The following is a 13,542-nucleotide window of genomic DNA, read 5'->3' as shown; positions in this document are numbered from 1 at the left end:
TCCTCTCCTTACTCTGAATCCACCTCCTGTTCCAGCCACATCGCCAGTCCGACTCCCTTTCCCTGTGCTGTTTCCGTGCCTCAATCTGCCCGGACTCCAGTCCAGGGTTTAGCCTCAAATCCTGTGTATGCCCCTGGTTGTCACAATTCCTGACTGTAGTCCTGCTCCTGGACCTGTTCCTACTTCCTACTTGCATGTTCCCTGTGTCCTCTTATCTGTTTCTGCTCTTCAACAAGGTTCTGATTCTAGGCTCACTTGTGTCCTTCAGGCTTCTAAGTCCAGGTTAACTTCCTCAGCATCCTATGGTTCTGTTTCCTGTCCTGCCTCGTCATCCCTAGCTCCTCCTTTTGGTCATGTCTCTGCTTCAGGTAGTACTTTTTGTTCCTGGTCTCTTACCTGAGCTCCTGCATCTGTTCCTGGTTCTTGTCCCATTCCCTAGGTTTCTATCCATTCATTTTCCCTGGTTTCTGCATCCATCCTCTTGTCTGCTCCTGTTTGGGTCTCCAGTTTCTCTCAATTCTTGTCTTGGCCATTCCGCTTGTCAGTGTCTCATCCTGTTCTGTTTTGCGCACCCTGGTGTTGCGCTCTTTGGTGGGGGGGGGTTCTGTCACAAATGGCCACCCTCCTGACATCCCTGTTTCCCTGTCATGTCTGGTTTTTCCTTTTGCTTCCTGCTTGTTTTGTTTTCTCCACCCTGTTCCTTTTATTCCAGTCCTTGTTTTGCTTCTCCTTGTTCTGTTCACCTGTCAGATTAGTGCTTGATTGTCTTGGTGATTTAGGCCCTGTTTGGTTTCCCAGCTTGTTGGTTATTGGGGTAAGTGTTCCTCCCTCAGGTTCACCTTATACTCGTTGTACTGTCCTTGCCATTGCTTTCCTGTTTACTCTGTGTATTTTGCCCTCAGTATTATGCCTTGCCTCTGTTTTGCCCTTCATGTTCATATTTCCCTCATTTAATAAACTGCCACCTGCATTTGTTCTACCTCATTCCTACTGGCATCGCAACAGACAAGAACCACAGTGTCAATACACCACAGAAATGAACCACAGTGTTAATGAAGCTACCATTCACATGTTCATTCTAGACAAAAATATCTGGGCCATTTGGATGTTCAGAAACATACCTCTCTCTGAGATGAGTGCATGGGAAAACTGCTAAAGAACATGTATTCCTTACCTCCAAACAATTAAGCTTTAAAAGAAACACAGCTAGATTTTATGACTGTTCATGGAACTCGTAGGTTAACACTTCCACACATACATATATAAATGGTGCTCCATATCATACAAACTGAGTAATGGACATGAACACCTCACATCTGGTATTAATGACAATACTACAACAACCACAAATATTGCTTACAGGCATACAAACAAGCCAAGGGACTATATATATACACAAACAGTCATGCATACACAATCCTCTGCAGTTTTCCAGTGAATACAATTTCTAGGCCACAACCAATCCCTTAGGCTGGAAACAAGTACTAATTATAACCTGCAGAAGAAAGGTGTCAAGACTGGCACTTCAGACTAGAAGAATGACAAATCTGTGGAGAGGCATGTCCTAACGGGTCCCACGGTACAACCAGGCCTGGGTCTCCACAAAAGTACAGACCTTGCACAACACCTGGTCAGGTGACAGATGATGAAAGTGGGGGGGTAAATGTTGGGGAGTACAGTGAGTCATGTTGTTGCAGTACTTCAGTGCGCGCGCACACACAGCTAGTTCCAGCTTTGTTTTGATTTGTCATAAAGCGTGCTACAGTTGCACATGAAAGGTGTGATCACTTTAAGTGATTAGAGCATCACTCCACAGTCCCTGCCTGCCTGTAGCTGCACCAACACACACACACACACCCTGCCTCACATTACGGCTTTGCCACGTGAACTAATCCATTACATCATTAGATTACTGCAGGACTTTTTAAACTTATTTATTAGGGTTAAACTTTCTTTTCCAGCAATCTCTATGTATTCAATATCTATGCATCCTTCATATTGAATTTTGGAATTTTTAAATATGCTGTAAACATATAAACATGTTCTAAACCAGAGAGAACAAATCATGACGTTATAAACAAAGAAAAAAAAGAATCCTCAGTGCAGAAGTAAATATAGTTCAGCAGGAGCATATACTCACTGCTTAGAAAATCTACCTTTTTCTAGCCTTAATATATTATTGGCTCCATTTGGTATCACTGTTTGTTTTCTATATGACGTATTTGACCATATGAACATGGTGATTTTTCAGTACACTACACTGTGACTATATACGCCATCAGTAGGATATTCATCAGAAAAAAATGTGAAAATGTAAAATTGACACTCACTAATACTGCAGGAACCATTAACAAAACAGTCTACGCAAAATTAACAAAACAGTATATACAAAATACAGCATGCATGCAGACTTAAAACAGGATATGAGGCATGCGGAAGTGATGTGAGCTTTTCCTCCAGCGTTTCCCACCGGAGCTGGAGGCGCCTGGGGAGTGCAGGGACAGAACACTACAGACATCACCGCACGCACGGGCTGGAGCACTACAAAGTGTGCTTTTATAGCACACGAGAGGACCACAATCAGATTTAATGTTTACCTCGTACCTCTCTAGTCTGCGAAGCACCTGCCACTGCTGGGAGGAGGTGCACACTAGCGACCATGCCCAAGACCAGTGCATTTATAGTCAAGGCAATTATGTTAAAAATATCCAGCTGCTCACGGATGTTGCTTAGAGCCAGTAGGAATATCTGTGCCCTGGTTGACCTGAGGCATAAAATGTACTGAAGTGTTAAGCTCTGTTGTCATTCTCACATGGGGCAGGAGTGACAGTAATGAGCAACCAGGCTTCAGGCAGGTACTCTGAAGAGCTGGGCTGGGCTGGGCTCACTGGTAGTGCACCGTTTTCACGGGCAGCACCCACGGAGAAGGCGGAGTGCCGTGGTCACCCATGGCCCAATCCCGGCTGCACCCAAAGCGGCTTGCGAAGCCTCCGATTCCTTGTGACTTTGGGAAACACATGGAAGGCTGTAATGACCGCCATGTCGTGAGAGTCCCAACCTAGAAAAAGCCTCAACTCTCCTTGTCATGGTTTGGTTTGGTTTGGTTTGGTTTGATTGGCTGGTTGGTTGGTTGTTTGAACGTACAGCAGGGTTGTGAGTGCTATACTGAAAAGGCACCGTGATAAAGTCTCTGATAAAGACACACTGCACAGCCTTCAGCTTAGCTGTTCTGATTATGAACAAACTGATGAACTCTTTCAGTCTCTGACAGCAGCAGACTGCAATGACGCAGACTGTGCTGAAGTCAAGCGTCAGCTAGTATCAGGCCACCTCTCATCTGCGCTGAGCGCGAGCCCCAACTTTGTGAGGGAGCATCCCAGCAAGACGGAACCAAAAATAAACCTGGACACCCACTGCAGCACGAATGCAGAAGAACAGAAGGACATTGCTCTATGAGTGCTGCACACACACACACACACACACACACACACACACACACACACACACACACACAGGTTAGAGCAACCAGATAAGAGCACAGTACAGGGCCAGCTGAGTGTACAGTATGTGCAATGCTCCAGTGAGTCAGCAATGGCAGAGGGGCGGAGCTTATCGCCATGTGTCTGACTCTGCACACAGAGGGCTCACCACTGAAGACAGAGAGAGAGAGAAAGTCCACAAAAACAGACACACATACAGGCAGTTCTGTACCTGTGTCTACACACACGCACATGCACAGATAAATAGCATCAGACAGGGAGATCTGGAAATATCCGTCTATATGCCATATGCTGATGTGTGTGTTAGTGATGGAGAGATGCAGAGAGAGATGGAGAGGAAGGGAGAGAGGTGAGGAGATCTAAGAGCGGTGCGATACGCCAGCGGAGAGCTCTTACTCAGCTCTGGGGCCTCCCCACAGCCACAGCCACGCTCCACCTACAGCCACAGCCACACTCCACCTACAGCCATAGCCACGCTCCACCTACAGCCACAGCCACACTCCACCTACAGGCGCAGCCACACTCCACCTACAATCACAGCCACACTCCACCTACAGCCACGCTCCACCCACAGCCACAGCCATAGCCACGCTCCACCTACAGCCACAGCCACACTCCACCTCCAGGCGCAGCCACACTCCACCTACAGCCACAGCCACACTCCACCTACAGCCATGCTCCACCTACAGCCACAGCCACACTCCACCTACAGGCGCAGCCACACTCCACCTACAGCCACAGCCACACTCCACCTACAGCCACGCTCCACCCACAGCCACAGCCATAGCCATGCTCCACCTACAGCCACAGCCACACTCCACCTACAGCCACGCTCCACCTACAGCCACAGCCACACTCCACCTACAGCCACGCTCCACCTACAGCCACAGCCACACTCCACCTACAGCCACGCTCCACCCACAGCCACAGCCATAGCCACGCTCCACCTACAGCCACAGCCACACTCCACCTACAGCCACACTCCACCTACAGCCACGCTCCACCCACAACCACAGCCATAGCCACGCTCCACCTACAGCCACAGCCACACTCCACCTACAGCTATGCTCCACCTACAGCCACAGCCACGCGCCACCTACAGCCACAGCCACGCTCCACCTACAGCCACGCTCCACCCACAGCCACGCTCCACCTACAGCCACAGCCACGCTCCACCTACAGCCACGCTCCACCCACAGCCACAGCCACGCTCCACCTACAGCCACGCTCCACCTACAGCCACGCTCCACCTACAGCCACAGCCACGCTCCACCTACAGCCACACTCCACCTACAGCCACAGCCACGCTCCACCCACAGCCACAGCCACACTCCACCTACAGCCACTTTGTTCCCACAAAACACACTGGGAGACCCTGTATTGCAATTATATTGCGATATACTATGCAAACACATCACTGGACACCTTCATATGACCTGGCTGAAGACTGGCCCATGTTATTTTGATCAGAATTATTGACACTGTTTGGATTATAAGCACAGAGGCTGCACAGGTAGAGAACTTGGGCCCCAGGGCAGTGCGGGGGTTGGGGGGTTTGGGTGCTGACAAACCGTAAACTACAGCAGTGGCAATGTGCAAAGTCTGCACTGGCAGTATGAGACCTGAATTCCCTAAGGGGGCCCCGTGAATTTTTGCCAAGGGCCTCTAGAACCGCCACTGAAAATGAGTACAAGGTCAGTGATCTTGCATGTAAACATCCGGTCGGGTCTGGGTCCAGTTGGGCTCTGTTGATAGCAGCCAGGGTCCATAGGAAAGGGCAACAGACTGGTGCAGTGCCCTCTGGGATATCCAGCGAGGAAAACCCAATGGAGCAGTTGGGGTTTCCATGTCTAAAAACCCAAACTCACCTCCTTCCTTCTCCGTGACCCGGATGCATGACACATTAAGGAAGTCCACATGTGCGTGTGTGCCATAAAGAGACAGGACGTGCAGGTCCCTGGTGAGATCCCACTGAGCCTGCAGGCCTCTCTCTGTCTCTAAATCCCCACAACCGTGAACGCATCTGTATCTTCCGAGCCGTGTGCCAAACCGTCTGGAGTGCCTGAATGGGTGTGTGTGTGTGTGTGTGTGTGTGTGTGTGTGTGTGTGTGTGTGTGTGTGAGTGAGTGTGAGCTCACGAGTAAAGGATCTGATCCACCAGGTGGCTCTTTAAATAGTCAGACATACAAAGAGGACAAACACCACGCACTGCTGTTTCCCTCTCTGACATCATCACCGTGTCCGGTGGCCCTGCGTGGCTTCCTTAGATTGCCCTACTGAGCCTGCCCACAGGAAAAGGGCACGCACACACACACACACACACACAACTCTGTCTGTTTCTCTTTCTCTCTCTCATCCATGCAGACAGACACACACACACTCACTCTTTCCGTCTCAAACACACCTTCTCAAAGCGGTCTTGAACCTGAAGTGGAGCTTTCACCCGTATCCTGTCAACTGGCCTACATAAGTGTTTCATGTACCTGATGTTCCTGCAGGTTTTACCAACTAATGGTGTCGGTTACTACGTTCTCCCCATCCTAGATAAGCGCTGATTCCAGTGTGGCGGGTCAACATGTCCAGGTAACAGTAACAGGAAACAGCACCTCAACGCCTGCTCACTCACTTCACCTTTTTATTTATTTAAATCATTATTGTAGTTATTTATTTATTTATTTATTTGTGAGCAAATCCATTTGGGGAGACTAAAGAATGTTCTCACTGACAAAGTGGTCTAGACATGGTAGGCCAAGGGTTTGGTTTCTTGCGTTTGTCTGAGCTAAACACTGGGTGAGACGGTAAAAAACCTGTTTATCTGAAGGGCATAACTCCCGTCACTAATGGTTGACAGGTTGCTCTCTGTTTCAGACTCCCAGGAATGAGGTCAAACCCAAAGACGAGGTGATATCTGTTTATCATTGGCCCCATTCTGGGAAATACCACAATGTGTCCAAAGCCACATCAGAAACAAAGAACAGATGACACCAGCGCTGTCAGAGGTTTGAGCGAGTCTTAAGGACTACTTCAACAAGCCACTCAGAAACAGGCCAACAGTGGTTTCTCTCTCTCTCTCTCACACACACACACACACACACACACACACACACACACACACGCACGCGCGCGCGCGCGCTTTGACTACAGCTTGGACTTTGGCCCTCATCAGGAGCGCAACATGAAGGCAGCTGCGATTAAACACCCCCGACCCCCCCGCGCGCACACACTGCACGTCGCAGTACGGCACCTGAAGCCGCGAGCTCGGTTTAGGTGAGTCGCTCGCATTCCACATTCGTGCACAAACCAGTCCGGCCGTTATGTCATTGCTCGCGCTCACCCCTCAGCCAACAGAGGCAGTACAGCCGTGATAACGATATACGCGTGCAAATGCATGCGAAAATCCTGCAGTGTTTAAGCGAAAAGGCCGTAATGCACAACACAGCAAAGGGAGTATTAGAAACAGATTTACCCCACTCCAGGAATTCCAAAATCTTCTTCTCCCTCCGGAGAGGAGAGTTGGTGCACTCATCGTAGAGGCAGACGAGGACGTCCAGCAGGGCTTCCACGCTCAGGCACTGGTTCGACTGGCACGGCCCGTCCAGAAACAGCTTCTCCAGCCTCCTCAAGCGCACCTCCCCAGACATGGCTCCAGCTGCACCGTTGGCGAGGAGGTGTACCTCCAGCACAAATAACCCGACTACGCCTGCCAGCCAGCGGCACGCTCGGATGCTCTCGCCATAAAAGCTCAAGGCAGGGAAATGACCGTCCAGCTAAAACGGCTCAGACATGGCCGGCCTCGCCAAAAGCGCAGAACGACGTGAAGGTTAACGTGACGAATAACATCGCCCAATGTCTCCTGGGCTTTCTGGACCTGGGCACATCAAGGAAGACTTACTCGCCCGCAAGCGACCGTGCCCTGGCCGGTGGGTTTGACGGAACCACACGCTTGATGCTTCTTTCTCTCTGGGTTTCTCTGATTCCCGCAGATCCGCGCCAATAGAGCGAAGCCCCGGCTGCTGCTACATGTGTGTATCCAGAGTGCAGTAACCAAACACGTATCGCCGCTGGATCTGCAATGCTACAAAAGCTCGGATGCCCCTCCTCTGGCAGGACTGCGAACGGCGCGAGGCGGCGCGAGGCTGCGCGAGCTCGATTCTTTCCTTTAGATTCCGGTCTTCGGAAATGAGCTCGCGGATGCGTCTTCTCCTCCGTTACAGCGGTTGGCGAGACGCGTCTTCATTGTGGGGCGGAAAAAATTAATGATTTCATGTTTTTTTTTTTTTGTTGTTGCTGTTGTTGTTGTCGGAAGAGGAAAAGTTCTGCTGCGAATTGCAAGAAATTGCGACCTTGCTGACGTCAATCTGGGCTGCCTGTCCCTGTTCACTGCTGCGGGCAAAACCCCAGCTCATCATGGCGTCCGGCATCTGCTGCAGGGGATGCAGGGATACTGGAGGGAGACCGGGGGGAGACTGGGGGATACTGGGGGAATACTGGGGGGAGACTGGGGGATACTGGGGGAATACTGGAGGGATACTGGGGGGAGACTGGAGGGACACTGGGGGACACTGGGGGACACTGGAGGGATACTGGGGGGAGACTGGGGGAATACTGGAGGGATACTGGGGGAATACTGGCGGATACTGGGGGGAGACTGGGGGATACTGGGAATACTGGCGGATACTGGGGGGAGACTGGGGGGATACTGGAGGGAGACTGGGGGATACTGGGGGAATACTGGAGGATACTAGGGGGAGACTGGAGGATACTGGAGGTCATGGGAACTGCAGCTGCTGATGAGGAGCATCGCTCATCAGGGAAAGACTGGACTCATACCTGCGGATGCAGGACATGGCAGAGATTAAACGCGGTATGCTTCTGTAAATTATGGAATCTAGTGCGCGAGATCTGTTTCATTGTTGTAACAAGTTAAACGTGAATTAAAATTAAAACAGTTGCTGACAATTGTGTAAACATTATTATTGCTTATAAAAATTGATTGTGGAAGACCTGAAGCAACATTGCATTGCAACATTTTTAATGAAATATAAAGATGTCAGGAAAAATTCTATATCATTTCTTGTTTAATTTTATATAACTCAGAGGTAAACACTTCAATTTTAATTTAAGACTTAACATAATATAAATGTTTTGGTCATCTGTTTCATCATGGCGTTAGCATCGCGTTTTATGTATCCTAACAAAAACGTTGCAACTTCTTACCGCACAATATGCATAAGAAATTTATTAAAGGCACACTTACGCCACCTGGTGTCGTAATGTAGGTTATACAGTTCATTTAAAGAATAGCCCATCCTTTCTGAGGCTGCAGTACCGCGTGAAAGTGTGTTTATTTAGAATGACAATTAAGTCGTGTTTTTAATCTTTAATTTGATATTTATTTTATTGAAAGTTTTAGATAAAGTGAAAAAATAAACTGCGTGTTTTGTTCAAAAGTGTATTAATTAAATTAGTTAAACTCTATTAAAGAACTAATTTCCTAATTATTCGACCCCAAACGCATTTTGGGCCGTTTTTATTTCTGTTTTATCCTGAGTAAGGACTGGCTTTCTATATTATCCTGAGTTAGGACTGGTTTTATATAGTCAGCCTTGTTCCCCACGTTGTAACTCGGAGCTCTGGCAGTCCGCACCCCACGGAGTTATTCATATGACCGCGGCTCAGCTCAGCATGCAGCCTTTGAGGTACACAGGGTGACAAGACGGCCCTCCCTTCTCAGCGCAGGTCTGCCGCAAATCGCTGCAGTTTAACAAATTTCGATCTGGCAAGAGTCACACCATGGCTAATAAGGTGCTAAACTCGTCTTTCATGTCAAAATATCAGATGTAAGATAAGACTCCGGAAGGAGCTGACGTGACCAAACTGGAAGGTAGCGTTTAGTTATTGATCCGCATTCCGTTTCAAATAACTTTCCGTCGGTTTGATCCAGTCGGACGGTCTGCGATGTTGATTTAAAGTTGGATGCCATTTGTTTGTTTATCAATAATTGTCTCGGTCAGTGAAAGAAAGAACGCGCATTTGTATTTTGCCTCGTTATCTGCACCTGTGGTAGCCTGCCATTGTGTGTTGGTTTATGAGGCGGGATCCGTCTAAATAGGACGTCTTTTCTTATGCAATAGCTGGGTGGTAATTAGCACGCGCTTTGTGGATTGGACCTTCTCTCTGTGCTTTGATTAAGGGCCACGGCATCCGCGAGCGTTAGAATCCGCGAGCGTACGGACCGAAGTGGCTCGAGATAATTGACAAGGGAAGGGGAGAAGACTGACACATCGCACGAGGATTCAAGCCTCTAATTTACTGATGCGTGCTTTGTGTGTATTGTGCAGAACAGACGACTGGAAGCATGCAAGCTGGGATTTCGAGTGAATATCGTGTTATTGTCACAAGTCACAGCTACAAATCTTAATCGGAATTCATTAAAAGACGTATAGCTAATGTGCTTGTTTAAATGTTTAAATCTTGTTTTTTAGTGGATCAATCATTTCTTGATATACTATTATGTTTCAAGCATAGATGGGTGCGTGGTTCTTAAAAGTCCCTTGAAATGCCATTAAAACCTAGACATTATTACATTATTTTCAAACAGTCTGCATGCATTAACAACTATCAATAAAAGATATGTCATTTTGGCAAATGTAGTTTTGACATAAAGCAGGTATGACAGTGCTTACTCATGTAGAGTCAGTAAGATTGCTGTCTTAGTCTTACATTGTGTTCCATTCATTTTCTTCAGTAGACTGTTCCTGTGAGCTGCCTCAGTCTGTCTGACATCTCAGGGCAAACAGAGGACCAATACACAAACTCAGACTGAGGTCCCTCTGCATCGCTGGCTGCCCTTCTTATGTTTGTGTGACCAAACAAGGCATGGCAAATTTGGCAATGGAATCAGATGATCACCAACCTGTGAAGAGCTCCCCAATCCACATTCACTCTGACCTCCCTGGATTAACTGTCTGTTTGACTAATAATTTTAATCTGGGGATGCAGAAGCAGGGGTGCTAATCTTGGAATAAACATCTGATTGCCACCGCCACATCCTTCCATCCTCCTCCTGTCGTGATACGCTGTGTGGTTAAAGATGATGGTGCACACGAGATGAGACAGCCACGCTGTTAGACACTCTCCCAGACTAGGAATGTTTTACAGTGTCCAGGGGAATGTACACACAAGGAAAGGGAGCAGTGCTGCACCACACACACGCGTGTGGATGAGAGAGGATTGCCCAGGGCAAAAGGCCAGAATGACTCAGCAAGAAGCATCTTAAATGAATTGTTGAAAGTTTAACTTCCTTATGTAGTGGAAGGAAGCCATGCTATGAATTACAGCAAGGAGTTTGCTTGTGTTTTGGGGGACATGCATATTCCGGAAATTCCTACTTCAGAAAAAAAGGCTAAACACAAAACTGTTTACACATTTTGCATATTTTTTGCAGCTTGTTGTATTATGACATGAAGAAGTTAAAAGTTAATAAGAGAATAGTTGTAGATGTATCTTGTAATTGCAAATTATATTTTGCCTTATATATATATATAAAATTCTATCCAGTAAAAAGTCAAGATCTAACTCATAAGAAAGAGTACTTGGATATTAGAAAAGCTGTTTTTAATTACATTAAATGAATGACAGATTTATTGATTCAGGTTGAATTGAGAATTTTGTAGCTTTCATGTCACTCACTTCCTCTCATTTATGTCACCACCCCCTTGTCAGCGTGCGAATGGTCGGGGGTCGCGCAGGCATATAAGGACGAGCGTCTGTCAAAGCGATTTTACTTTGTGTCCAGGACAGCTTCAGACCCTCTCCAACCTCCCAGGTTCTCAGGCCGATGGCTTCGCTCCTCGTTTCGTGCCTTCTCGGCGTGGTGTTTCTTGCCCTGGTAAAGGGTTTTACGCACGAAGATATGAAAGACGTCATGCTAAAGAAACTGGGACTCGGCGAAGTCCCAAGAATTCAAAAAAGGGATTTGGAGAACCTCGTGGTGCCCGCGCATATCAAGAGCAAATACTTATCTATGCTGAGACTTCACCATAAGAGGAGACGTCGCTCCCTTCCGAGCTTGGCGGGGATTCTTCGGGGCATTCCCGGTAATGCAGGTAAGATGGTTTTTACACTTCAAACTGCGTCCGCGCGCTAAAGGGACCGCAGCATTCACGCATCACATTACTTACCCGCATCTGATGCAAACGGTTTAACGAGCACCCTTTTTAATTGTACGTTCTTTTAGATATTTCTGGGGACTTTGTTTACTCTGACACCAGACGTCAGGGAGTGGTTTTTGAGATGCATTCACGGATCCCGGAGAACAGCGAAGTGACTATGGCTGAACTGAAGCTATACAAAAAGGCGCCACATAAGCGCTCCGCGCCCGAGAGAAAGGGTCAACGACCGGTGAACAACGCCCGCGTGAGCATTTACTGGGTAGATGTCCAAGAAAACGGGTCGAACCGAACTTCCCTCGTTGACTCAAGGTACGTTAAGTGGGCAGACAGAGTCCCTATGATTTGCCCATTATGATAATGACGTTGCTGCTCGGCGCTCTCGTCGTTTGCAAAAGAAGTCCGAGATCTAAGTGTCACATCGCTGATCTCCGCAGGTTAATTCCTATTCACGAGACTGGATGGAAGAGCTTTGATGTCACCCAGGCTGTGCACTATTGGTCCAAGTCTCAAAAGAAACGGCCAATGCACCTAGAAGTGTGGATCGAGGGCGAGCGACCAGGCGGTTACGCGGCAGAGATGGCCAAAAGTGTCCACTTCACAACTCAAGACCCCCGTGACAACACCTTAGGAAAACCCGAGCTCGTTCTTTACACACTTAACTTTGACGAGTTTGGGTAAGTGCGACTGTCTTGTATGGATAATGTTTATTTATGCCCGTAGAAAAATATTTGGTGTACATTTTAATGCAATTGTTTTCCTTTTTTAACCTGCAGGTCAAATGGTGACTGTGAAATAAACAAAAACAAACAAATGTGCTGTCGGGAAGAACACTTTATAAATTTCCGGACTCTCACCTGGACACAGTACTGGATCATCGAGCCTGCTGGATATCAGGCCTTCAGGTGTACCGGCGGCTGCAAGCAAACTAAGCGCAATTACGGCTACGGGGAGCGGAAATGTGCCGTGGTGGAGAGCGCGCCGCTACCGATGATGTATCTGGTGAAAAAGGGAGATTATACTGAAATCGAAGTGGCCGAATTCCCCAATATGATCGTCGAGAAGTGCGGTTGCACAATGGATAATATTTCAGTTGTGTGAATACGCGACGTCGCCGCATTGGCGAGTCTTGGAAACGCGAAGTACTTAAAAGTGGACTGTTCTTGACGCATTGTGTCCTGATCGGTCTTTGTTCTGGCGAAAAACATTAAGCACTTTGTATAAGTTTGTATATAAGTTGCCTGTTGGGCTCATAAAACGTGACATATATTTTTGCATTTGCAGCCTATATGACGTTACACTAAACGTTGGTATTAATTTTCAAAATGTATATTTTGAATTGTAAATATCATGGATTTGTTGTGTGTTTCACTGTGTAGGATATATAAAGTAAAGTATTTTTCACTGAGTGGTATGTCCGCCGTACTGTTATTTCTAAACCCAGCCGAGGTTTGGGTATTGTGCTGTTTGCAGGCGTCAGGGCGGGTAGTTTAGTCACACACAACGCAGACTTCAGCACACAAACCAATTATAATTGTGTTTGCTCTGTTTTGCATTCTAGGTCACAACTCCATACAATACTACTATAGGTTTTCAAACTAGACAAATACACATTTTCTCGTTTTAAAACGTAATTTAACATAGTTTTCTTTTTTATGTAAATTGTATCCCGCTTTCTCAACCTGGGTAGTTTTCACATTTCTTTTCAAGACTAAGCACTAGATCCTCAATTAACACAGGAAGTCTCATTTTAAAAGATTCCAACGTCCAGCATAGGTTAAATAAATGGATAATCTCTGAATTACTCTTATCCTGTATACAAGTGCTTCCACAACTGTATGAATGGTGAAATAAAACGACACCAATTGGGA

At 47.3% G+C, this 13,542-nt stretch overlaps 2 protein-coding genes across 9 annotated transcripts in view; one reads left to right on the top strand and one right to left on the bottom strand.

Annotated features, from left to right (window-relative positions):
* cdc42bpab (CDC42 binding protein kinase alpha (DMPK-like) b) overlaps nucleotides 1–7,934 on the bottom strand; it is a 50,890-nt gene extending 42,956 nt beyond the window's left edge. For 5 of the 7 annotated variants that reach the window (XM_035524180.1, XM_035524179.1, XM_027015920.2 and 2 more), the window contains exon 1: nucleotides 6,967–7,141. In XM_035524180.1, the coding sequence (XP_035380073.1) occupies nucleotides 6,967–7,141 (175 nt within the window). Of the gene's footprint in view, nucleotides 1–6,966 lie in introns of all 7 variants that reach the window. The other 2 variants (XM_035524178.1, XM_035524183.1) reach the window with 1 other exon arrangement.
* Nucleotides 7,935–8,260: 326 nt separating this feature from the next.
* lft1 (lefty1) lies at nucleotides 8,261–13,268 on the top strand. Of its 2 annotated transcripts, none has more exons than XM_027015964.2 (5): nucleotides 8,261–8,364; nucleotides 11,299–11,608; nucleotides 11,740–11,983; nucleotides 12,109–12,348; nucleotides 12,448–13,268. In XM_027015964.2, exons 1-5 carry the CDS (start codon nucleotides 8,272–8,274, stop codon nucleotides 12,770–12,772), a joined length of 1,212 nt encoding a protein of 403 aa, XP_026871765.2. In that variant the 5' UTR covers nucleotides 8,261–8,271; the 3' UTR covers nucleotides 12,773–13,268. The 2 variants fall into 2 exon arrangements, with proteins under 2 accessions (XP_026871765.2, XP_026871766.2); XM_027015965.2 differs by lacking the exon at nucleotides 8,261–8,364 and adding an exon at nucleotides 9,232–9,239.
* Nucleotides 13,269–13,542: the final 274 nt, after the last annotated feature.

Source organism: Electrophorus electricus, chromosome 3 (genome assembly GCF_013358815.1).
Source record: "Electrophorus electricus isolate fEleEle1 chromosome 3, fEleEle1.pri, whole genome shotgun sequence".
In the NCBI taxonomy this organism is placed as follows: Eukaryota; Metazoa; Chordata; class Actinopteri; order Gymnotiformes; family Gymnotidae; genus Electrophorus; species Electrophorus electricus.
This window is presented reverse-complemented; position numbering and strand designations above follow the sequence as displayed.